This window comes from Camelina sativa, chromosome 16 (assembly GCF_030686135.1).
Source record: "Camelina sativa cultivar CO46 ecotype springtype chromosome 16, ASM3068613v1".
Taxonomy (NCBI): domain Eukaryota; kingdom Viridiplantae; phylum Streptophyta; class Magnoliopsida; order Brassicales; family Brassicaceae; genus Camelina; species Camelina sativa.
The window spans coordinates 29,162,928-29,187,340 of NC_141895.1; the positions used below are offsets into that span (position 1 = coordinate 29,162,928).

At 36.6% G+C, this 24,413-nt stretch overlaps 5 protein-coding genes across 19 annotated transcripts; 2 read left to right on the forward strand and 3 right to left on the reverse strand.

Annotated features, from left to right (window-relative positions):
* Nucleotides 1-4,212: 4,212 nt before the first annotated feature.
* LOC104752700 (putative potassium transporter 12) lies at nt 4,213-7,840 on the reverse strand. Its single transcript, XM_010474902.3, has 8 exons — nt 7,352-7,840; nt 7,037-7,265; nt 6,715-6,963; nt 6,522-6,572; nt 6,175-6,435; nt 5,923-6,090; nt 5,577-5,831; nt 4,213-5,486 (listed from the first exon to the last, which is right to left on the reverse strand). The coding sequence occupies exons 1-8, from the start codon at nt 7,592-7,594 to the stop codon at nt 4,459-4,461; spliced, it is 2,484 nt and encodes an 827-aa protein (XP_010473204.2). The 5' UTR covers nt 7,595-7,840; the 3' UTR covers nt 4,213-4,458.
* A 219-nt stretch (nt 7,841-8,059) lies between these two features.
* Nucleotides 8,060-10,740, forward strand: LOC104752701 (U4/U6 small nuclear ribonucleoprotein Prp31 homolog). 2 transcript variants are annotated; one of them, XM_010474904.3, is made up of 8 exons: nt 8,060-8,191; nt 8,293-8,336; nt 8,542-8,604; nt 8,711-9,761; nt 9,853-9,923; nt 10,006-10,114; nt 10,267-10,342; nt 10,442-10,740. In XM_010474904.3, exons 4-8 carry the CDS (start codon nt 8,779-8,781, stop codon nt 10,544-10,546), a joined length of 1,344 nt encoding a protein of 447 aa, XP_010473206.1. In that variant the 5' UTR covers nt 8,060-8,191; nt 8,293-8,336; nt 8,542-8,604; nt 8,711-8,778; the 3' UTR covers nt 10,547-10,740. The 2 variants fall into 2 exon arrangements, with proteins under 2 accessions (XP_010473206.1, XP_010473205.1); XM_010474903.3 differs by having other exon boundaries at nt 8,734-9,761.
* Nucleotides 10,741-12,304: 1,564 nt separating this feature from the next.
* Nucleotides 12,305-14,312, reverse strand: LOC104752702 (putative F-box protein At1g60180). The gene is made up of 3 exons (XM_087491357.1): nt 13,244-14,312; nt 12,909-13,070; nt 12,305-12,788 (listed from the first exon to the last, which is right to left on the reverse strand). Exons 1-3 carry the CDS (start codon nt 14,177-14,179, stop codon nt 12,507-12,509), a joined length of 1,380 nt encoding a protein of 459 aa, XP_087347483.1. The 5' UTR covers nt 14,180-14,312; the 3' UTR covers nt 12,305-12,506.
* A 1,489-nt stretch (nt 14,313-15,801) lies between these two features.
* Nucleotides 15,802-18,685, forward strand: LOC104752703 (U-box domain-containing protein 19). The gene has a single exon (XM_010474906.3). It carries the CDS (start codon nt 16,362-16,364, stop codon nt 18,432-18,434), a length of 2,073 nt encoding a protein of 690 aa, XP_010473208.2. The 5' UTR covers nt 15,802-16,361; the 3' UTR covers nt 18,435-18,685.
* A 70-nt stretch (nt 18,686-18,755) lies between these two features.
* Nucleotides 18,756-23,659, reverse strand: LOC104752704 (RNA-binding motif protein 25-like). Of its 14 annotated transcripts, none has more exons than XM_087491368.1 (9): nt 23,020-23,599; nt 22,663-22,745; nt 22,055-22,122; nt 21,661-21,920; nt 21,377-21,529; nt 20,831-21,236; nt 20,097-20,735; nt 19,420-20,012; nt 18,756-19,301 (listed from the first exon to the last, which is right to left on the reverse strand). In XM_087491368.1, the coding sequence occupies exons 4-9, from the start codon at nt 21,886-21,888 to the stop codon at nt 19,050-19,052; spliced, it is 2,271 nt and encodes a 756-aa protein (XP_087347494.1). In that variant the 5' UTR covers nt 21,889-21,920; nt 22,055-22,122; nt 22,663-22,745; nt 23,020-23,599; the 3' UTR covers nt 18,756-19,049. The 14 variants fall into 14 exon arrangements, with proteins under 14 accessions (XP_087347494.1, XP_087347495.1, XP_087347497.1 ...); XM_087491369.1 differs by having other exon boundaries at nt 22,698-22,745; nt 23,020-23,590; XM_087491371.1 differs by having other exon boundaries at nt 20,097-20,726; nt 23,020-23,590.
* Between the last annotated feature and the right edge of the window lie 754 nt (nt 23,660-24,413).

A 24,413-nucleotide genomic window follows, 5' to 3' on the forward strand; every position in this document is an offset into this window, starting at 1 on the left:
AATGATTTTTATAACATTCGTTTATGTAGAACAGATATTTTTAACAAAGCTTACGTCAACAAAATAACAAAATATTTTTATCTTTAATATCTTTTTATTTAGTTTTAAATGTCATATTTTGCTCTCTATATAAATAGTAATTTGTGCTAATATTGAAATATTGTAAACACAAAAAGAAATATGCATGTTTTGGCCAATTATCAAAGAGTTGAAGATATCATTAATTTATTATTAAGAAAGAAGAAATAATATTTGAAAAGATAGTGGCACCTATGCTAATTAATAATATAAAAAATTATCATCTCAAATATGATTTGTCGTTTACTCGTAACTTAAGTAATTATGATTTTCTATGAAGATATTCTAATAACTTCTGTCTGTTTACGTTTCTGCAATTTGTTATCTAGTTGATTATTTATGAAGATGCTTTAATAAATTCAGACGGACTGGGTCACTCTAATATGTTATGCAGGAAGGTTATATATTTATTTTTTTGATCGGTTGTTTAATATGTTCTTATTATTTTAGAGAGTTGGGGGGCCTTGTAACAATATTATTTTAAATTTTTGTAACTTGAGATTTAAAAGTACAATCAAGTTAAATCTCAATTTGATATTTTCTTATTTTAATAAAATCAAAATTTCTTGTTTTTTTCAAAATAATATCAAATATTAGTTACACATAGTCACATACACTAAAACAAAACAAATTATCCAGTTACTATGGATATTTATTTAGTATACATCTTCCGTTTTCCATTATCGTACTATGGTTTATTATACTTTATGGTGTAAGTGTTGTTATTTAGATGTCTTCGTTTGTATAGGTGAAGGATATTATGTTTTTGTGAATGTGTCTCAAAAAAATAATAAATTAAAATTGATGTTTTGTTCTGTTAATTTTTTTTTCTTTTCTTTTATGGTTAAAGAATAAAATATAGTTACGCTGGAAAGCATGTGGTCGCCACGAGTTTCGTTGGTGCCTTGTTGTCTAAATGGGTCCACTGATTATATCCATTTCGCCGCGTCTGACGGGTTTTTTTTAACTTGGTAAGGTTTGGGACCTACACTATACACTCCTTAATGGCTTCATCCTCATCTTCTCACCGACGAACAAAAATAAAAACTCAAACACAAAATCAAAGAACCTTTATTTATTCTTCTTTTTTTTTTTTTTGTTAAAGCCTTTATTTATTCTTCTTCTTTCTCTTTTTTTTTTTGTTGTTGCTGTTTTAATTATTGTTTTTCATATTTAGAGGTTGAGAATATGAAAACAGCGACCTTTATAGTAGTCGAGTTGACTATTGGAATTATTTTGTTTCTATTTTAGACATTGAGATAATTACGCAATACCTTTATAGAAGTACTTACAAATTTTATATCAGTGATAGTTGACTTAACCGCGAATTAATCTTTTAATTATTGATTTTGTGAGAATTCTGCTCAATTAATTAAAAAAAAACTGATTTTGAGTTTATGGTACACATCACAAATTTATGTTTACTTGATTTGCTATTCGTATATACACAAGCTAGTCAAACAAAATCTAAGGCAGACCCAACAAAATCTTTTTTTCAGTAATCTGTGTGGTCCGATAATTATACAGTCACGATCACCAGAGATCTTACAATATCAAACTTTGTCTCTTACCTTTCTAATTTTTACAATAAATCAAAAATCACTAATCAAACTCTTCTAAAGAATCGATTTTTTCTTTGACAATAAAGACATATATCTATTATAATAGCCGATGTGAAAAGCATGCAGTACTGGTGGACGAGACTCTTTCGACTTGGGTTCAATATACGAGAGTCCTCAACTTCGTTGTAATTAGTTGATAAGATTTTTTATTTGAATCCGAATTAGGATATCATAAAATTATAAGCATATGCAATACGTGTACGTGTACCCCAACCTTAGTCGGCAATGGTGACACCAATAAACGAAATAAATGTTACATCTTTTCAAAAGGACAAAAATTATTAAGAAGATATTTAGATAACATAGAGATAAGAAAAGGAAATGAAAAGTTGTGAAAATGACCTAACAGAGTGGATAAATAAATACAGACGACTAAGAAGGAATAATTAAAAGTGTCTTCGAGTTTATAGACAACCGTGCAAGTCTCTTTATATATATGGACGTAAATCAAAGGCTACTTTTAATTGTTCCTCTAGTTCACACAATATTTGTCCACAAGTCGACAAAACTAATATCATATCTATTTCTGAAAAATCCATCAAATTAAACTAGCTAAGATTGAGTTGTGTTTGATGTGAGATTATAAAATTTATGATGAATAATCTTATTTTCGGATCCGAAGATTTTGTTCACTTCTACAGTTCTACTTTACTTAGTCATAATTGTCATAGTTGCATAGGACAAATATGTGCGTCTCTCTAAGACTCTTATGTTCAGAATGGACAAATTTTTTTTACAGATATGGGTTAGATATAAAAATGGGATAGCTAGTTTTGTTTTTGGATTAGGTATGCATCACATTAACACCAATGACGTTAGACTAGTTTTGGTGAGTTTACATCCAATAGGGGTCGACTAAATGAGCGGAGTTAGCTAAATTAATCTGTAAAAGAAAGAAAACAATTTTATTGGTTGAAAACAACCATATTATTATATGGTTTGGTAAAAGAATTGTGAAATGGTGTTATCCATACACAACCCAAAATTTCATCATTTTAGAAATCACTAATCAAAACCGGTCAATGTGAAAAAGGGACAATCTATCAATTTAGTGACCATGTTAGGTATGAGTCCAAATCTTTAGACTAAACACCAATCAAATTAAACAATGTTCTTCACTTTTATTGTTTTCCCTAGAAAAATAAAAAGAAAGAAAAATATTGCTTTGAATATTAAGTGTCTAGTTCCAACACATTCATGTAATTTTGTGGTTTGGTTGTGCAATATTTTTTTAAAAAATTAACAACTCTATAGGTGAAGAAAAATAATTTAACAATTCCCTCTAATTAACTCACGGGTTTCTTCTAAGCTACTCGTCTTCATCCAATGTTTGTTTAGTCAGACGTGAGAGTTGAGACGCCTAATTATAGAACTGCATGAGTGTTACGATCACACATGTACAATTTCTAAACATGTCAAAATTAAGATGTCGTAGTCTACACGTGTATCGTACGTAGGTTTATCATGTAAATTCAATGATGACACATTGATACAAAAATATAGACTACTCCTAACTTGTTATATTTACTCGATCGAATCCAATATCTAAAGCTCACTACTATGATAGAAATAAATAGTATACACGACATAGCAAACATGGAAAACGTCATTTCCAATCACTTAATTTGTTTAGGTTGTTTTATTAGCAATATTATACTCGAAATCATTGTTTAGGTTGTTTTATTAGCAATAATATACTCGAAATCATTTGTGTATGATTTTTATATTTTGTTTGTGTTCCTTTTGCTATCTATAATTCACATACCTATCTAACCGATTCTCAATGTGAATACTACATTGGTATATATTTGTATGTGAATATTACATGGTAATAATTCTATTAATTAGTACTTGAGTAGAAACTACTACGTAACGTACGGTATGTATATTATGATCGATAATTTTTTTTTTTTTTTTTTTTTTTTTTTTTTTTTTTTTTTTTTTAAGGATCGTAATAGATAAAGTCTACTTATTTAGAAAGTGACCCTTTTTGGCATCCCACTATAAATTTTCTATACCATGTAAAATGTGACATTATTATTCAATGTGTAGGTGAACTGGTGAAGTTGTCCCTTAAATTTGAGAGTTTTTATTTGCACACTCGTCTTTGAATTTGACATTTGTGTGTGCAGGTGTCCCAAATGTTGTCATATCGAGTTATTATTATACTGTGGATCTAATCAATTATGTAAAGCTTCAACCAGGTCACACTAGCTAGTAGCTAATTAGTGAATATCCAAAGCTTTATATTTAATGGGATTTAAAGCTGTAAGTATATGTAAAGGGGCAAAAAGAGGCGCAGTGAGTTACAAGTAGGATTCACTTTGTAATTATATATATATATATTTTTTTCACATGAATATGTAAAAGAATGCAACTTTAACTTGCTTTAACATCCAATCAAAGAGTCACTCAAATCCCACTTACCTAACTGGTGGTCTCTATGCTTTTTTAACAAACTTCTTGAGTCAAAACTCAGATTATTCAATTCTAGTAAAGATCATAACCACCATGATAATTTTGTAGTGATTGATTGAAGAACATAAGCATTACACTAGACTACAAGCACTAGTGAAACTACTTGGTATACTTTACATATGCAGATGGTACAATTTTATTTTCCTACCTAACTATTACAAATATGGTTTCTCCGTCACGGTAACGACAGTCACAAACGTCGTCCGCAAGACAAACCTAATTCATAGAGAGATCATAAGGATAAATGATCCAAAGAGAGTATAACTAAAAGAATCAAACATTAGACCATATAAGTCATCCCAGCTTGCAAGATGTTCATATGAGGAACAGTGAGATTCGCAGCCCCAGCTCTGCAGTTCCTTCTCAAAAACGCATAGAAGTAATTAATCACAAGCTTCTTCACAAATATCGAATTCTTCTTCGCCCTCACATCTCCATGAGCCAGCAAATACGTTAGCCCCGAGTCCGTGGCTTCTCTCAAAGCCGCAAGCTCATATTCCAGAGCTGGATCTTCCTCCATAGACGATCCTACGCTAGGAGACGGCAAAACCTCGGAGTCAAACTCTTGCTCTGGCTCAGACCGCTTTGCACGGTGAATGAGAGGAGCCATGAGGTCGTCTGTGTAGGTATCACTTGCAACGGAAACCCTATCGGGATCAAAATCATTCAGAGTGCTCTCTAGAGCATCCTCTAACGCTTCACATCTCAAGAACTTCTCTAGACTTTCAATAAGAAGCTGTTCAAACACTCTAGAATCTTCTTTTCTAACGTCTTTGTAACCGTACCTCGCAATGCACCTGAACATATGGTAGTCCTTAGGACATACCCGTCTGAAAAGGAACCTCTCCTCTTGAGGAACGACAGGGACAGGAACATATTTGATACAGACAAAGATGATTGTAGAGTGAATTGCGGGAAGAGTGATCAAGAACTGTCCGAAAATGGAAGGTATGCCTTGGACAAGCTCATTGTAAAGGAGTCCAATCCCGGGGATTCGAATTGTTCCAAGAGTTGAACCGAGTTCACGCATAAAATCCATTGAGATTCTTTCCCTAACCTCGCTTTGGTACTTGAGCACGCTTCCGTAGTTCCAAATGTACATTACGGTGAGGAAGAAAGTGGCGAATACTAGCGGAACCCAACCACCTTCCAAGATCTTGGTGAGAACCGCAAGCAAGTAAATGGTCTCAACGGATCCGAATATAAGTGGAAAACAGATAGCCAGAAATAGATTGGTTTGCCAAATGAGAAGCATCACCAGTGTTACCAACACTGTGCTGACCATCATTACACCTACCTCTGCTATGCCTGAATCAAGAAAATAGAAACATTGACGAAAAAAAAAAATCAAAAAACAAAAAGCCTTTTCTAAGACTCAGCACAAAAAACCAAACTGACCGTAAGCATTGGCGATGTGGGTTGTGCTTCTGAAGATGGAGACAACGAGTATGCACATGATCATCAAGAACCAATTGATGACAGGAATGTAGATTTGACCTATCCGTTTCTTAGAGGTGTGGATAATCTTCAGCCTTGGGAAGCAACCAAGAGCCATGGCTTGTTTGACACATGAGAAAGTTGCAGAGATCATGGCTTGGCTCGCTATCATCGCGGCTAATGTCGCGATCACAAACACCGGCCAGAACAAACTCCCTGCTCAACATTGCATTATATTACAGTTTCAGCATTTTTGAAATCTACTAATAATAGTAGCTGAGACCTTGGGGATATATTGATTGGTTACCTGGAACTGAATCATAGAATATGCGAGCTGAGGCCTCAGGATGCTTTGTTAGATAAGCAGCTTGACCCATGTAAGCTAAGAGAAGGCATGGGAATACCACGCAAGTGAATGCCATCTGTATAGAACGAACTGAGAAATGTCCCAAATCTGCAAACATTGCTTCGGCTCCTGTGTAGTTTCAAAAACTTTGTAACAGAGGTTTGGTTTTTTTTGTTTTTAGACGTTGTGAGTTGAGAGTGCGTGTTTACTTACCTGTAATGCATAAGACACATCCACCAAGAGCAGACCAAGCTTCTTTGCTATTCTTCTTGAAGAACAAAACAATGTAAAACGGGTTTAAAGCTCTTATGACAGTGATGTCGTACTTCAACAGATTATAGATTCCAATAGCACCGAGAGAGAAGAACCAGAGCGCAAGAACTGGAGCAAATAGAAAACCTACTTTACCCGTCCCAAACCGTTGTATGCTGAACAAAGCCACGAGAATCACAATTGAAGACAAAACCAATGCATCTGAAAACAAGAACACACCAAGATCAAAATGACATCAAGACGCAATTTAGATAGAAAGAGAGAAATCATGTGATATTGATTCTCACTTGTTCCAAATCCTTCAACTTCACCTTGTAACCCACTCATTGCAGACATCACTACATTAAAATCAAAAGGAAGATCAAATCTCAATCTTGACCAGACCACTTCTTAGTTTATCTGTAAATGATTTGAAAGTTACACTAGTGTATGAATTCACCAAATCTTTTGGGGAAGTCTATTGCAACAAAACAGACTCACCTGACATAGCTGGTGTAAGAATCCCATCGCCAATAATCATGGAAGTTCCCATTAGGACTAAGAGCAGAAGAAGAGTTTTCAAATACCCTTTAGTCTCTAAAGCTTCTTTAATTCCCAGAGCTCTTTCCAACTCAGGAGTTGGGAGTTTAAGCCTAAAACTCGAGATCTGCTCATCTGCAGGTTGCTGATTTGGCAGCTTATTCACCTTTGCATACCTACAAATAAGTGAATACAACGCAAATGTTCCACCTGCACACACACACAGACACTAAGAAACGACATAAACTCCAGTTTACTAAAAACATCGATTCGGATGCCTTACCTTCACCATTGTCGTTGGCTTTAAGGACAACAAAAACATACTTAGCCAAAGGAATCACAGCAATAGTGTAGATGACTAGAGACAAGGCACCAAGAACATCAACTTCTGATCTAATAGGAACTTTACTGAAAACATCACTGAACACATACAAAGGGGATGTCCCCATATCACCATAAACAACACCTAACGTCTGAAACGCTATCCCAATTGTACCCAATAGTGACAAATCCTAAAAAAAAAAAATTCAATTTTTCAATTGTCAATAACACAAACACCAAAAGGGCAGTTATAAAAATCAAAACTTTGAAGTCATACCTTGAGATTGTGACCATGAGAAGCAGCAATTTCCATGGCTTCAACATCAAGAGAATCAGCTCTTTTAGGCTTTATCATAAGTCTTCTCCTCAAATTCCCAAAACTGTAGTCTCTATCTCTGATTTCATAAAACGGCGGTGTTTCAGAGTCAACTTCGCTTCCATCAACCCATCTCCGGTCACTGCTTCCGGTACCAACACGTCTGAGACTATTGTTGCTACTTCCTTCTTCAATTTCATCCATTTTTTTTGAGAATTTCTCCTCCAAAACGAGAAGCAAAGAACTCTTTTTTTTTTTTTTTTTTTTTTCTTTTCTTGAAAGGATTTTAATTTTTGGTTGGAGGAAAAGTTAGCAGAGATTGGATTTGGTTGAATATGACTTCTTTCACTGACATGGTCTCTCTCACGGGGTATGTAACATGTTTACTGTTACTGTCAAGAAACGTACAAAGTTCTCAATTATTTGAACTTCTTTGTTAAGCTAATTTACAAATACAAACTCCTAACGTTCCCAATTATAAAAAAAGTATTTTTTTTTTCCTCGATTCTGTATCCTCCTCTAAAAACATTATCCATTTGTTTTGTTTTGGGTAATAAGAACATGAATCTCTACATTTTATAATGGAACCCTAAATTTGGGAATTTGCAGAAGCCCATTTACCAATTTAGGTGCGAGAAAGGCCCATTTAATTAGGCCCAAATGTAATTGCCGACTTCGAAAACTCGATTGCACAAAAGGTTTTATAACTTCAAACATTCGTCGCCGGCTTCAAACATCATCCATCATTCACTGCTCCGTCTTCAAATCTCCGAGTTAGGTTACTCCTTCGATTCAGTCCAGGTACCTTTGATTTTTCCTCGTCTTTTCAATTGGGTAGCCCCAAGCTTCCAGTATAAATTAGGCTTTCTGATTCAACGATCTCGTTTTCGTTTCATCCGCAGATCGCTGAGGCGTTTGCGTTCTAAGTAGAAGAAAGATTATTATGGTAAGCGTTCATTAAACCTCATCTCTTCATTTGTATCGACATGTTTTTTTTGTTAATTTTGATTTCAATCATCTTGTCACAAAATTTCAATTTTTACGGTTTCAGAGTAGTTCTTGTTTCTCTTTGTTTGAATCCTCTTTCTGCTATATGAACATGGTAAAGGTTAAGAATTTGCTAACTAAATATGTTGGATCTGTTGTTATAGGCAACTCTTGAAGATTCATTCCTTGCTGATCTTGACGAGTTATCTGACAATGAAGCAGAAATGGTGAGTGTCTTTTAAAACCATTTTTTTTTTTTTTATTAATTTTGATCTGTTTCCTCTTTTTGTTTTTTGGTATTTGACATGGAGGAGATGTGGTTTTTAATTGTAGTTTGGTCGATTATTCATATTCAGGACGAGAATGATGGTGATGTTGGAAACGAGGAAGAAGATGTTGACATGGACATGGCGGATTTAGAGACTCTTAACTATGATGATCTCGACACTGTTTCTAAGCTCCAGAAAAGTCAGAGATATATTGATATAATGCAGAAAGTGGAGGAGGCTCTTGGAAAAGATTCTGATGGAGCTGAGAAAGGAACTGTGTTGGAAGATGATCCTGAGTACAAGCTTATTGTGGATTGCAATCAGCTCTCTGTTGATATTGAGAATGAGATCGCTATTGTCCACAGCTTTATCCGTGACAAGTACAAGCTTAAGTTTCAAGAGCTTGAGTCGTTGGTTCATCACCCGATCGATTATGCCCGTGTTGTGAAAAAGATTGGCAATGAGACGGATATAACTCTTGTTGATCTTGGTGACCTTCTTCCATCTGCTATTATAATGGGTATTTCAGTTACTTCTTTAACCACCAAAGGGAGCCCACTGCCAGAGGATGTCCTGCAAAAGGTGTTAGGGGCTTGTGATCGGGCTCTAGATCTTGATTCCGCACGGAAGAAGGTCCTTGACTTTGTTGAAAGTAAGATGGGATCTATCGCACCTAATCTTTCCGCCATTGTTGGAAGTGCTGTTGCTGCCAAGCTCGTTGGGACTGCTGGAGGTGTGTCAGCACTTGCTAAAATGCCTGCCTGTAATGTTCAAGTTCTTGGCCACAAGAGGAAGAACCTTGCTGGGTTCTCTTCAACATCACAGTCCCGTGTGGGTTATATAGAGCAGACAGAGATTCTCCAAAGCACGCCTCCTGGACTTCGGGCTCGCGCTAGCAGGCTTGTGGCTGCAAAGTCAACTTTGGCAGCAAGAGTTGATGCTACTAGAGGGGACATGTCTGGGATAAATGGAAAAGCTTTGAGGGAGGAGATCCGTAAGAAGATTGAGAAGTGGCAAGAACCTCCTCCTGCAAGGCAGCCTAAGCCACTTCCTGTTCCTGATTCTGAGCCCAAGAAAAGAAGGGGTGGTCGCCGTCTAAGAAAAATGAAAGAAAGGTAGCCTATTTCATCCTACTTTGTGTCCTTAATGACTCTAGATGGAATTCTACTACTTGCTGTATTCTTACCATCATTCTCTTTTAACCAGGTATGCAGTGACAGATATGAGAAAGATGGCCAACAGGATGCGGTTTGGTACACCCGAAGAGAGCTCCCTTGGTAAAATATCTTGTACTTTTTACTTGTTGTTAATGGCCACTTTTAAAAAACTTAGTCTAATATCTGTTCTTCATGATGATAGGTGATGGACTTGGTGAAGGCTATGGAATGCTTGGCCAGGCAGGAAGCAACAGGCTGCGAGTATCCAGTGTTCCCAGCAAGCTGAAACTTAATGCTAAGGTCGCCAAAAAGTAAGTTTTCTTTATTTCTTTCGGTGTTTTCTCCGATTTTTATGTTAGAACTCTTACCATGTAGATTAATCTTTACTGATCCTGCCATGTTCTTCCATAATATCTCCTGTGCGTCCTCATTTTGAACTGTTTATCAATGTGGCTCTTTTCAGGCTCAAAGAACGACAGTATACAGGGGGTGCGACTACCTCTGGTTTGACTTCGAGCCTGGCTTTCACTCCTGTGCAGGTAACAAACATTTTCATTTGATTCCTGACAAATGTTTTATCTTGTTGTTGTGATCCATTTGCATCGCTGTCTGACTCCAATTGGTTATATATTTGACAGGGGATAGAGTTGTGCAATCCGCAGCAGGCACTAGGATTAGGCAGTGGGACTCAAAGCACTTACTTCTCAGAGTCAGGAACCTTCTCAAAGCTCAAGAAGATTTAAAGTTGCAAGACAGAGAGACAAGTTTTCAAGTGTTGAAAAGCTTTTGGGATTTTATCTTAGAAGATGAATGGTGTAAATGAATTGAAGAAGACAGAGAAAGGTTTAAAGCAGTGTTATAACTGCTTTCTTTTTCTCTTTTAAGGTTTCTTCTGTCACTTAAGTCTAAAGAGACCCAAAAAAAATACTGTTTCATATGGAGTCCCTCCAGAATCACTTTAAAAAGTACTGTTTCAAAATACTGTTTCAAAATACTGTTTCAAAATACTGTCACAACCATAGTACCATACCTTAAAAAGTTAAAAAGACTTGCCAATGTAAGAAACGTTTCATTAATTTTATCTTGTTTTCACCCACAGATTCATATCTATCTTCAACATACACAGATTCCTTAGGTTCATGTATCAGCCACATGATTCACGCAAGCCATTGCAACTTCAAAAGATAAGGTGCGAGTAAAAAAAAGATGAAAATATCACCATCGATGTAAAATGTTCATTAAGACTCAAGACTAGACCCTACGGTTCAACAGTCATATAATGACATCCGCGTGGTTGACAGCACAATGGAGACATTATTGTTGTGAGAAAGTGTTTGCACCCGCTGTTTAAAGTTAAACCTATGGTTATCACTTAACAGTATAGCTATCTTGTGTAATGTCTTTGTGATTATAAGCACAAGTTCCACAAATGAAGCCACGTGCTTTGACTCTAAATCCTGAGGGTATCTATTCCATCGTTGATCCCGATTCAAGCCTTGCAAGTCCAATTATTTGTCCAAACACATCCTCTACTCAACAGAAAAATAAAATAATGGTTCTATGATTATTCGAACTCGATAATAGTTGGAAGGGAGGGCAAGGAAACACTAATAAAAGAAGGTCATGGTAACTACATACCGGTAAGCTGTTGCGTACTTCACGAACTGTCACCATCTTTAAATCAGGTGAGTTTTGTAAAAGTCTTTCTATACCAGGAATAACATACTCAAGAGTCAAAGCTTTTATCTTGAACACTGGAAAAGTAGCACCACAAACCTCGGCAAGAGATAAAATCTAACATAAGAGATATATATAGTGAAGAACACCAAAACACATATTAATTAGTACCATTCGTAAACTTACTTATACAGCCTCATAACCAACATAAGTAAGAAAGAGTTAAAGACAATATTAGAGAATGCAAGAATGGTCTCAAAACATACCAGAAGAAAGTTTCCCCCAAAACTAAGCCTCTTTGCATTCTCCAACTTCTTTAGCATTTTAGTCACTGACACTGTGACATGATGTAAACCATCCATGACGCTGGCTTGTATTCCAAAGTTCAGTTAAGCTTCAGTTAAAGAAGAGACATCAACTTAAGTAAATGGCGACTGAGAGCTTCGCAACGTGAGACAATGGATATGTGGTGCCACAATCTGCGTTCCATATATATATATATATATATATATATTACTCAGGGTTTGTTTTAGTTAGTTAATTATTAATGGATCAAAAAATTTTATGAGTTTGGTTATAATGAGTTGATGAGTTCACAAAAATCATACAAAACATATTAATCGAGTTTGATAACCAAATCAAAGTAAAAACCATTGCAAATCCAACCGCTCTCTTCAAACAATTATTACTTATTATAACCTGGATCCAAATTCAGTGATATACTTTGGTCTTCTCTCGTGTTATCACAGGCTGGTTCTTTATCCATCTCAAGTCGAACCACACCAAAATAGGTATTTTATAAAACAATGGAAAGCTTATAAAAATTGAAAATAAATGTGATGAAATTATATTGTGCTTAAAACTTGCAGTCTAATATTGTTTACTAAGATGGCCATTGTGTCATTAACCAGGTGATCAGATCCAATGTGTAAGTAAAAAACAAAAAAAAAAAAAAAAACACTGAATATTAATTAATTGAGGCTCCATGTAAGATGGTCATCAAGACTCGAGAGTCAAGACTAAACCCTATGATTCACAACTCATATGATGTGTGCCATTCTGCCTGGTTGAGAGCACAATGGAGACAGTATTGTTGTGAGGAAGTGTTTGAACCAACTCTTCAAACTTAAACCTAGGGTAATCTCCGTATAACTGTAGAACAATCTTGTCTAATGCCTTTGCGTTTTTAAGCACAAGTTCCACAAATGAAGCCACGTGCTTCGACTCTAATTCCTGGTGGGATCTATTCCAAGAGGCTCCATCTTTTGATCTCGAATCTCCCACGCCCACGTAGTCGTTACAATAGTTCTTCTCAACAGAACAAAAAAAACAAAAGAAAACATGATTCTTGGATTATTCGAACTCGATGATAGTTACAAGGGAGGCTTAAGGAAAATAAAAGAAGAAGTTTATGGTAAATATATGAACCTCTGTCTTTGCATGAACTGTCACCGTCTTTAAATTAGGTGAGTTTTGTAACAGTGTTTCTATACCAGGAATAACACACTGAAAGATCTCTGTCTCAAGAATCAAAGCTTTTATCTTCAACATTGGAAAAGTAATACCACGAACCTCCCCAACAGATAAAAGCTAGCATAAGAGATAGTCAACCACAAAACAAATATTTCTTTATTAGTACCATTCGTAAAAACTTATACAGGCCTCATGAAAACTAATCCATCGGCACACGTTAACTGTGAGACCAACATATATAAGTAAAGTAAGTAAGAGAGTTGTAGACGACGTTAGATCCTAAAACATACCTGAAGAAAGTTGCACCCAAAATTAAGCTTCTCTGCATTCTCAAACTTCTGTAGCATTTCATGAAGGGATTGAAATAGAGAATCATTGATTGTCTCTCGACCTGAGTGACGGGAAACGTCCACTTTAGCTTCAGTTAAAGACGAGACATCAACTAAAGCACATGGAAACTGATGGTTGTGCATTCTGAGAGAATGGACATGTGGTGCCACAATCTGCATTGGCTCCGACATAAAACGGCTGCAGGTTATTTCTAACGTTCTCACGCCCAGCGATTTGCTGAGATCAAGAACCCAAACATTACTACAACGATTCAATTTTAAGCTTTCGAGAATCGGACAACCACATAGAATCTTAGCAACAGATTCATCGGAGATAGAACTGTAAGTCAAGGACAACTTCTTTAGCGATGTCCAAGATACAGAACATGAGAGAATCATACAAACACTTGGTAACTCAAAGCTGAGTTGCTTAATAGAGGAATTGTTGTAGAAGATATCAGGCATGTTATAGTTATAATGATAATTACAATTTTGACTGACGTAGAAGGATAGATTCTCCACGTTGCGGGACATGGCGAACTCCATCCACCTGTCCATGTCGGCAACAGTGTGATACATTCTGGTTTTGAGATGAAACTTGATCATCTTGGGAGCTGTGCAGCGAGTTAGGGGTTCTTTTATCCAAGCAGCATTGCCTGGCGGCATAGAGCTATCAACAAAGGAAAGAAAAGGTGAATCGGACCATACATGCCTCCATCGTCTAGACAAGACACAAGTTGTCATGGCGAGTTGCGTCGGAACAAAGAAGAGGATATGTTGGAGGATCCCATCAGGCAACGAGCTTATTAAGTCAATATTCCGGAGATGATCACCACGAAGATGATCGTTACACAATATAGGAAGACTTGAAGCGGCTGTGGAGCTCTCGTGCGCCATCTTACTTTGTTAACCTAAATTTTGTTCGTATCTTTTTTCTTTGACTCTTAACACAATCTAATGACTTTGTGTCATTCTTTTCTAATTTTTTTTTATTAATACACTAGTCAAATAATATATAGCAAATTTTATTAATTAGTTAATGATATCCTACTATATTAACCGAGAAGTATAAATATAAAATTAATTTTAAAAAGATAAAAAGTTACATTATCATGATAAAAAGTTACATTATAAAGCAATTGTTTAATTTTTCAATAAAGATAAAAATATAATTTTAATATTAAACTAATAATTTTTTTTAACTAATTATTAGTTTAATTTCCTAAAAAAAATATTTTCTCTCTATACTTTATGGACAAAAATTATAAATTAATCAGAATTTTAAAAACTAAGATTTTATATATAAGTATATAATATAATTATTTTTAATAACTATATTTAGAAGATTTTATTAAGATTTTAAATTATGATATATCATCTTAATTTCTTTTATTTTATCAACAATCTTTTTTGAATTATCATATAATACTTATGATTAATAAATATGTAGATTTTTTCTGCATATGTTGTGATTTTTTTTAAAAGAAGTTATATTACTCAATTTATGAAGAAAAAAATATGCACTTTAATGTTTCACATTGGCAGGTTGGTAAAACTAAATTTATGTGATTGATAAATTAATAAATTTTATTTACTTACAATTATAATATTATAATTACTACTTTAAAATATTTCACAAAATAATGATGCAAATACAACACACAAACAATATAAAAATATAACATACATCAAAAAAATTAAAATACCATAAAATTCTAAAATAATTAGTATTCAAAAAATATATGTATATTTACCAAACAATTGCAATTGTAATATAACAATAATTATTATTATTATATTAGAATTTTCAGCATGAAATATCTCCTAGTTTTAAATGTTAATTTTACCCACATATTGTTTTCTATACAATATATATAATAAAAAGGTTAAAAATGCTTAAGCAACGTTTATTAACTATTTAATGATTGAAAAGAAAAAAAATTCCCTATAAACAAATTGGCATTTTGAATAATTCCTAGTTTTTTTTAATAAATTGTATTAACATGTTATTTTATTTTATTGTATGATGTAGTGGGCTTTACAAAAATGTGGTTTTATCTGTTATATATTATATTTTAACTGAAAATAAATGAAAATTTTGGTTTTTTTTGTAGAAGAAAACAATAAAAAAATATAGATGGGTCCTCTAAATTATTATACGTTTGGGTTTTCTATGAGAAAACTGCACCGTCCAATGTTTCTTGAAAACTCTTATCTGACCCAAAAGAAAGAAAAAACAATAGAAAATGAAAAAGAGAGGCAACTCTACTGTAGCAACAGCCTCTCGAGTCGTGTAACATCAATAAAATAAAGAAAGAACCTGTAAATTTCTTCTTCGAAACAGTGTCTAAAACCAATGTACAATTATCAAGTTCAGCTTATATTAATATCAGAAAGGAACATCTTATTAATTTACTCGCATATTTTATTTAAAAAAAAAATCTAAGTTCATTTCACTTACGTTGATCTTAAACACAAAATAATAAAAACATAACAATTGTAAAAACCTCTTCTTCAAGAACAATTATAAAATTTGATAAAACCGTTAATAATGTTTTCATCCAATAACATCCTAGAAGTCTCCTCTAAAAAAAATTAATAAATCATTCACACATCATTGGATCCATCAATCAAATGAAATTCATGTTTATCTAAACTAGCACAATAGTATAATAATTGAATTATGAAATAAAAATATCAGAAGCATCATAGAAACTGTCGGCTACCTCCATGCACGGTACACCCTTCACCTTCACGACAAACTTGGTCCCTCTCATCACACTTCATCGCCACGCTATACCACGTGGCAAATTCACAGACCCTTAAATCTATCAACGAATCATACATCTTCACGTGTCACAAAAAAATCCGACACCACGTAGCGACTACAGACCTTAGAATTCTCAACGAGTCAAACCTCTTCACGTGTCGCAAATTTGTAGAAAGTTCAAAACCTCACACCACACAAACCAAGTGGTATATATATCATCATCACAATCACTAAACATAAACACAACCTCAAAATAAGACTTAGAGAAACTATCTTTAGTTATCCTCTCAACCTTATATAAAAAGAAAAATGATACATACACAAACCGGGTCAGGTCGTCGGATTCTAACATTTCCAGCGGTGAATCCATGCGAATCCATCTCCGTAACCACTCTCCTCGACTCACTATTACAAATCTCCGGCGAGATTCTAAGCTTCAAATCAAAACACTTCTCAACCAACAAACGAAGTGTTAAAGAAACTCTACGACATATCCAATCTCTTGTCATCTTCTTGGAAGACCTCCGGGTTCAAATCCGTTTCGGGTCAATCTCAGCGAGTCGTCGTTCAGTAATCTTGAGTCTTTCGGAGCTACACGTCATCTTCCAAAAACTCAAGTTCCTTTTAGAAGACTGTACACGAGAGGGAGCTAAGCTATATATGTTGATAAACTCCGGTCAAGTCTCAGCTCATTTCCGGGCCTTGATCCGATCCATATCCACTAGCCTCGACACGTTTCCAGTCGAGTCTGTCGAGTTACCTGGAGAAGTCAACGAGCTAATCTATCTAGTCATGCGTCAGACTCGTAAATCAGAAGCGAGACCTGACCAAGACGACAAACTGGCTATAGACTCTGTTCGTTGGTTCTTTAATCTGTTCGAGAATAGAATCAACCCGAACTCGGATGAGATACTCCGAGTTCTTGATCACATTGGTGTTAGAAAATGGAGAGATTGCGTTAAAGAAGTCGATTTTTTACGTGAAGAGATCTCCGCGGGAAAAAAGAGTAAAATCGAAATCGAGCTTCTAAGTAGTTTAATGGGATTCATATGCTATTGTAGATGTGTGATACTTCGAGGCATTGATGTTGATGATGAAGTTGGTGACGAAGATGAAGAAGAAGAGGATTTGATGATGATTCGTGGTTTAAACATCGATGATCTTCGTTGTCCGATTTCTCTAGAGATCATGAGTGATCCTGTGGTTTTAGAAACAGGACACACGTATGATCGGAGCTCAATCACGAAGTGGTTCTCCTCCGGTAACATCACATGCCCTAAGACCGGTAAAAATTTGGTTACTACTGTGTTGGTAGATAACTTCTCTGTCAAGCAAGTGATCCAAAGCTACTGCAAGCAAAACGGTGTAGTTTTGGGTCAAAAGGGGAAGAAGAAGGTGGCTGTAGCGGAGAGTTTAGCGGCGGAAGAAGCTGGGAAACTAACCGCGGAGTTCCTCGCCGGAGAATTGATCAACGGGGACGAAGAAGAGATGGTTAAAGCTTTAGTAGAGATTCGAATCCTCACCAAGACGAGTAGTTTTAACAGAGCTTGTTTGGTGGAAGCTGGTGTTGTGGACTCGTTGATGAAGATTCTTCGTTCTGAGGATCCGAGGGTTCAAGAGAACGCCATGGCTGGGATTATGAATTTGTCTAAAGATACCGCCGGAAAAACTCGAATCGCCGGCGACGACGGTGGTGGATTGAGGCTGATCGTGGAGGTTTTAAACGACGGTGGTGCGAGAAGAGAGAGTAGACAATACGCAGCGGCTGCGTTGTTTTATCTATCTTCTATCGGAGATTACAGTAGATTGATCGGAGAGATCTCAGGTTCGATCTCGGGATTGGTGAGAATCGTCAAGAGCTGCGATTTCAGCGATTTGGCGAAACGCAACGCGTTGATCGCGATTCGGAGTTTGTTGATGAACCAACCTGAGAATCACTGGCGTGTTCTCGCCGCCGGATCTGTTCCCGTTCTTCTCGATCTTTTGAGATCTGACGAGGTTAGCGACGGAGTCACGGCGGATTCGATGGCGATTTTGGCGAAAATGGCGGAGTATCCAGACGGGATGATTTCTGTGCTCCGTCGTGGAGGATTGAAACTCGCGGTTAAGATTTTGGGTTCGTCGGAGGTTTCGCCGGCGACGAAGCAGCACTGCGTTGCTCTGCTTTTGAATCTGTGTCATAACGGAGGAAGTGACGTCGTTGGGTCTTTGGCTAAGAACCCGTCTGTTATGGGGTCGCTTTACACGGCGTCAAGTAACGGCGAGTTTGGAAGTGGGAAAAAGGCAAGCGCGCTTATCAAAATGATACACGAGTTTCAGGAGAGGAAAACCGGTACGGTTGAACCGGTCTTAGGAAGAGAACGGTTCGTACACGCCTGGTGATTTGGTTTATACACAGACGCGGTAGTAATAACTCTTTGAGCATTTTTTATCGAAGGGTTAAAGATAACTTCATTTTTTTTTTTTATAGATTTAGGAATTAGAATACTATTTACTATTTATACGTACAAATATATTCTTACTTAAACCTGTATATTTTTTTAGCTTTGGGATGATTTTTTAATAACCCAAAGAGCTAATAAATGTAATCAGTTTCCAAAGACACTGAATAATACAAGTCCTTGTTATCAGAATCAATACTTGTCCTATATATTTTATAAATCTGTTTCCACTATCATTTTAATTTGTAATTTAAAATGATGCCCCAAATAAAATAAACTAGTTTTTATATACCAAAGTGAATAAGAATAAAGATTGAGAGGTCAAAAACTCATCTTTTAAACTAAGGAGAAGAACAAAGAGAACTTTAAACTAAGTGGTGCAAATATTTATTCTGTGAATTAGAATGTATATCTTGTGTTTTTTCTTGTTTCAATCTCTTCTTTTGCATTAAGCTTGTAAAACATGGCGATTCTTTTTTAAATCCAAGGACAAGAAGACTTCGAAAAAAATTGGGATATGAAACAACATAGGAGGAAAAATCTTTAAAGAAAAGTTTCAGGCTTTGGATTTTACCGGGACTCCAGCTTCCACCCGCTTGATCTCAAATATAAGCATTCTCCACATCTTCAGCACAAACATCTCAGCTTCTTCGTCAAGAATCGATTGCAACAGCTCAAGCATCTGAGACGCTTTCACGTGCTGTTGAGTGTTTGACACAATGAAATCTACCAGCGTCGCTTCCTCTTCTCCTAGAAACTCCATGATTTTCTTTGATATCCATGGCCTCATTCTCTCGTGCAATTGGTGCTTTTCAATTAAAGAAAAACGAGAAAACATGAGCACCAAAACAAACTCACAAGTCACAAGCAAGGCAATCATCACTGATCTTAGTAAAAGTGGAATGAGAAATGAGATTTAGGCTTACCTTGTCATACATAGCCCAGTTTATCTCGTATGAAAATAAGTCTTCCTTCGTCTTTGGGATCGTATCTATCAATTGTTTTGCATCCAGAAACTTGGTATCAGGTATCTTTGTTTTTCCAGGCTCTTTAGCGTCTTTAGTTGGACCGCTATGCCCATCACCTCGGTCCCTGACTCTGTCTCTGTCTCTATCCCTTTCCCTTTCCCTGTCTCTGTCTCTGTCCCGGTGGCTTGTCTTATCATGAGAACGTCTACTCCTTTGTTTTTCGGTTTCTGTTGTTTCCTCCTTGGGATTAGTACTCGAAATTCGTTTTGCAAATTCAGCAGCTAAAGCCAAATGAGGGGGTGTATTCCCTGAACCACCATGGGCCACGGCTTCCTGTTCCTCGGTTGAGTAATCTATAGGAACTAAAGGTTTCATCTTTTTATCCTTATGAGCTTCGTCTTCATCCTCCTCATAGAAAACAGAAGGTACAGATGTCCGCTTTCCAGATCCCACAAGCCCAAATCCTAATTTTTTTGAGGGAGCATGTGCCTCTGATCCACTATTACTATCAATAGCCATGGATTCATTACCAGAACCATTTTGTTCACAATCTACAATTGGCAAAGGGAGACATCAGAAAGAGAGACAGAAAAGAGGAGAACGATAAAAATGACAAGACAAGAGAGAATCCTTACCTGCTGCATGGTGCTCATGGACAGATTCACTGACAGTTTGGAGAGTTGGGTTATGATCGTTTTCAATAGGTGATGTCTGAACTGTTTCGCTTGCAATAGCTGCCTGTCCAGATAGGAGCCTTAAGGCATCTAATTGCTGTTGCTGCAACTTTTGCTCCTCGGCACTCCTCTTCGCCTCAGCAACCTCTTCCTCTTCTTTCAATCTATCAGCCAAGTCATCCTCCTTTTCTCTTTGTCGCCGTCTTCTTCTCTCATCTAATGAAGGCCTATGCCATCTTCTTCTTGATTCATCATCCTCTTCATCCTCCTCTTCCTCATAGCGGATTTCCTTTTTCCTCTTACGCTCTTTATCTTTCTCTTTCTCCTTCTCGTACTGTCGTTCTTTCTCCTTTTCTCTTTCTTGGCGTTCCCATTGTCGAAGACGAGCCTGGTAAGCACGCTCTGCATCCTCAAGTTTTCTCCTTTGCTCTCTCTCTTTCCTTGCCCGTTCTCGCTCAGCCTCCCTCTCGTATCTATCCATTTCTTGCTCCTTTTCACTTCTTTCTCTGCTTCTTCTGTCATTTCTCTTATTCCAATCAGGTGAGCTTGTGTCAGGCCTATTGTGTTCTCCAGAAGCCTCAACATCATTTGCTGCAGCATCTACATGAAAAGAACATCCTATCAGACCCATATCAAAAGGAAATTAGAAAATGGCAGCCGAATTAAGGACAAAGAATAGTGGAGGAAAAACAGACCACTCCTAGTTATGTCCGTGTTGGAGTCACCATCCTTAGATTTGAAAGCAAGTTCCATGCCTAAACCATCAGCAGGTGGTGGTGGGGGAGGTGGAGGCAGAGGGTTGGACTTTAACCTTTCTTCAATTGCAGTTTCAATCTTTTCCATAGCCTCTCTGTCTGCTTCCCTTTCATCGTCAGTTAGGACCGCAGAATTTGCAATATCGATGTTTTCTTTACTCTTTGGTTCTCCATCCTTCCCTGTCTCATTTTCAGCACTCTCAAGTTTTTCTCGCTCACTCTCAGAACCTTCAGCTTGGTTCTCTTCGGTTCCTACAGCTTGACTTTCCTTGGCTTTATTTGCAGTCTCTATTTTCTTCTCAACATATTTTAACAAATATTCCTTTGTTGCTTGATTAACATTAACCTACCGGCCATATAAAAAAAAATGAGAATAGAGTTAAAAGAATACCGTAGAAGCATATATAGATCTTGGTTGATACATAAGTGCATCTGCTTGGAAAAACATAAACATATTTTGAAATGAGAAGAGAACTAAACAATTACCAAAAGCTCTTGTCCATCTATAGTACGTTGGGTCAGTAGGCGTATTGCACGGAGAATCCCTTCAGCTGATTCAAATTCGTAGAATCCAAAACCTTTAGGTTTCTTGGTGGTAGGATCTTCCGCACGTAAACAGCTTTTGACATGGCCACAAAACTGCAGGACAAAATTGACAAAATCAATTCTTCTATAGTGTATAGCAAAAGAGATGGACGTAAGTGCCTCGAACATAAACACCCTTAAAAGCAGCAGAAGAGGAAAATACAGATTGCAAGCAGAAAACAAACCTCAAGAATAGACATCATAAATTCATTTTCTACGGTTGCTATCTTGCCAATGTAAATTGTAGTCTGGGGCTTTTCCGCAGGTGTTACGAAAGGATGAGAGGGTGGTCTGACCATAGGAGGCATCATAATGGGACGGAGACCAAGCATTCCTGGGACAGCAGGTCGTGGTGCTAGTTGAACAGCACCGATTGTACCAGGTGGGCGCATAATAAACCCAGGACGAACCATTGTTGGATATGGAGAAGGATACCGGAGAAGCCCTGCATAAACAAAAACGAGACTCTACAAATTCATCAATAAATGTTTACATTTGCAATACTCCAAACAGCAGCATTGGCATAAATAAATCAAAATAATCAAGAAGCAGAATTGAAATTTCATTTTGTATTGTTACCACAAACTAGAGCAAAATAGATATGAACACCAGAGGCAGTACAAATACCACCCAGCTGAACAGAGAACCTGAAGGACACATTGAGAAGATAGCACCAGTATCGTAGTTCATTATTACCACAATAAGTAGTCATACCTCAACTTCAAATAGGTAAGAATCTATAATCAGCTGATAAATGTTGGATTTGAGATTCAGTAATAATAAAACTCCCATCATCTCATGCCCATATGGAACTTATAAAAACTATTATTACCCATCACAATAGCTTTATTTCAACTGTTAGCAGCTTGACCACAGGAAGGAAAAGAAAAGAGAAACATGTGGTAGAAGTAACGGAAGGTGTAATTTGAAAGAATTGCAATACCTCAAAAACAAGACCAAGGCGCAATGCTTGCTACCGTCAGTTGGCATCAAGTTCAAAGTTCATAAAACTACAGTAAATCTCAATTTTACATAAGAATTGGGGAACATGAGGCAAAACTTTCAAGAACCTTTAAGTCAGCGGTTTGGTTAAATTGTTTTAAGAATGCTACCTTCATAGGAGTTACACTAACTAACAAAAAAAATGAAAGAGATAATAAGAAGAACAAAAGCGAATGTGCGCATACCAAAATGAGGGAGTCGTAGTAGTGAGAGTCCCTACCCAATATTTGATGCCTTGCAACCATTCTCACGGAACTCAATCAAGACACTGTATGAGAAAACACCCGGTCATCGGTGTCCCTGTTCTAGTTTCCTCCCTATTTCCTCTTTCAATAAAACTTCTTTCTACTCTAAAACCTTTAATCTCATCTAACTACGTTGACTTATCGTTCCACATCACTAGTTTATGAATCACATTCAACATACACAGAGAGCAAATATGCCATAGAAACAAATCCTACAGCCTAAAAGCGCATCATGAGCGTGTAAAAAATCAAAACTTAAGAAAATTAAAAAAGGCAGAGAAGGATAGAAGAACCCACCCTGAGGAGGCATGGGACCTGGAGGAGCAACACCATGAATTCCTGGGTAACCATTAGCCATAGGCTGGAAAGGTCTCATGCCAGCCTGGTTCTGAGGCTGCCCTTGATACTGAGGCATGGATCCAGGAATCCCCATAGAGTTCACGCCGGGAGGAGGAACTCCAGAGCTAGGGTTTTGAAAATTCGCAACGGGATTGAATTGCATACCGGGACGAAATGGTGGAGGCGGCAGGAGATTGGTGGGGACAGGAATCTGAGACGGAGGAGCATAAGGCGGACCAGGTGGAACAGGCTGAACCAGAGCGGCGACTTGTGGCGGATGTTGTTGAGGCGGAGGTGGTGGAGTTGGTGATGGATTGGGAATTGGAATCGGAGTAGTGGGTTCCGGTTTCTGAGAGTTGAGATCCCCCGTGGCCGGAGAAGAAGAATCGCCGTCGGCCATGGGAGACTATAGTTGGGTTCGAGAACTTAGAAGCTTTGGCGATGGAGTAGTGACTTCGATGAATCCTAAAGATTTTGTGCCCTAGAAATTCACAATGTCCAATTTACTCTTTTTCTCTCTCTTGTGCGTGTCAAATAAAAGATTCTGCTACACCAATTTATTCCCTTTATTTCTTGGAAAAAATGTCAAAAAAAAAAATTGAAAAGTATTTTTATTTGGGTTTTTAATACTTGATTATTTCAAATTATAATAAAAATACATCAAATAAAAAAACATATCATCTAAAATCTAAAACAATAAAAACTATTATTTTTATACCTACATTTTTAACAAAATCAAAATTCTAATTTTATTCTGGTTATCTAATTAATTATTATTTTTTAAAATAAACATTTTCGATTTTCTGTTAACCATATCAAGTCAGAAGTTAATCTTTTATGCGAACCAATTTTAGAGTTTTGGAATGAATGTCGATCGACACCTTTATTTTCTGGTTTGATCGGTTTGTTTTAAATCTTCGAATTAGAACGGTTTGGTTTAGAAAAAACCCTAAACCATGGTATTTAAGGCTTTGTCATTCCAGAGAGTTTGAGAAGGGAGAAAAATAGTTTCAGTGAGTTCTTGTGAGATTTGGAGTTTTGGTGCCTTCCTTTGAGAGATTTTTCCTGTGGAGTGGTGATCTGGGGCTAGGAGCATGTTGGAGGTTTGATGGAGTGTTGGATTCGTCATTGTTTGGGTAGAAACTTCTTGTTAGAAAGGTGAATGCATGCAACTATGGCTTATCTAAGCTTGAGAATTCTTTGTTTTGGTGTTCTTTGAGTTGTGTGATTGATTTCCTTGATTGTTGTGTGATTTTTGTGTTCTTTGTGGCTTGGTTTCGTTCCTGTGGATGCTTTGAATGAGTAGGAGGCGTTTGGAGACGGAGATCTAAGCTAGAGATTAAAGGAAAACG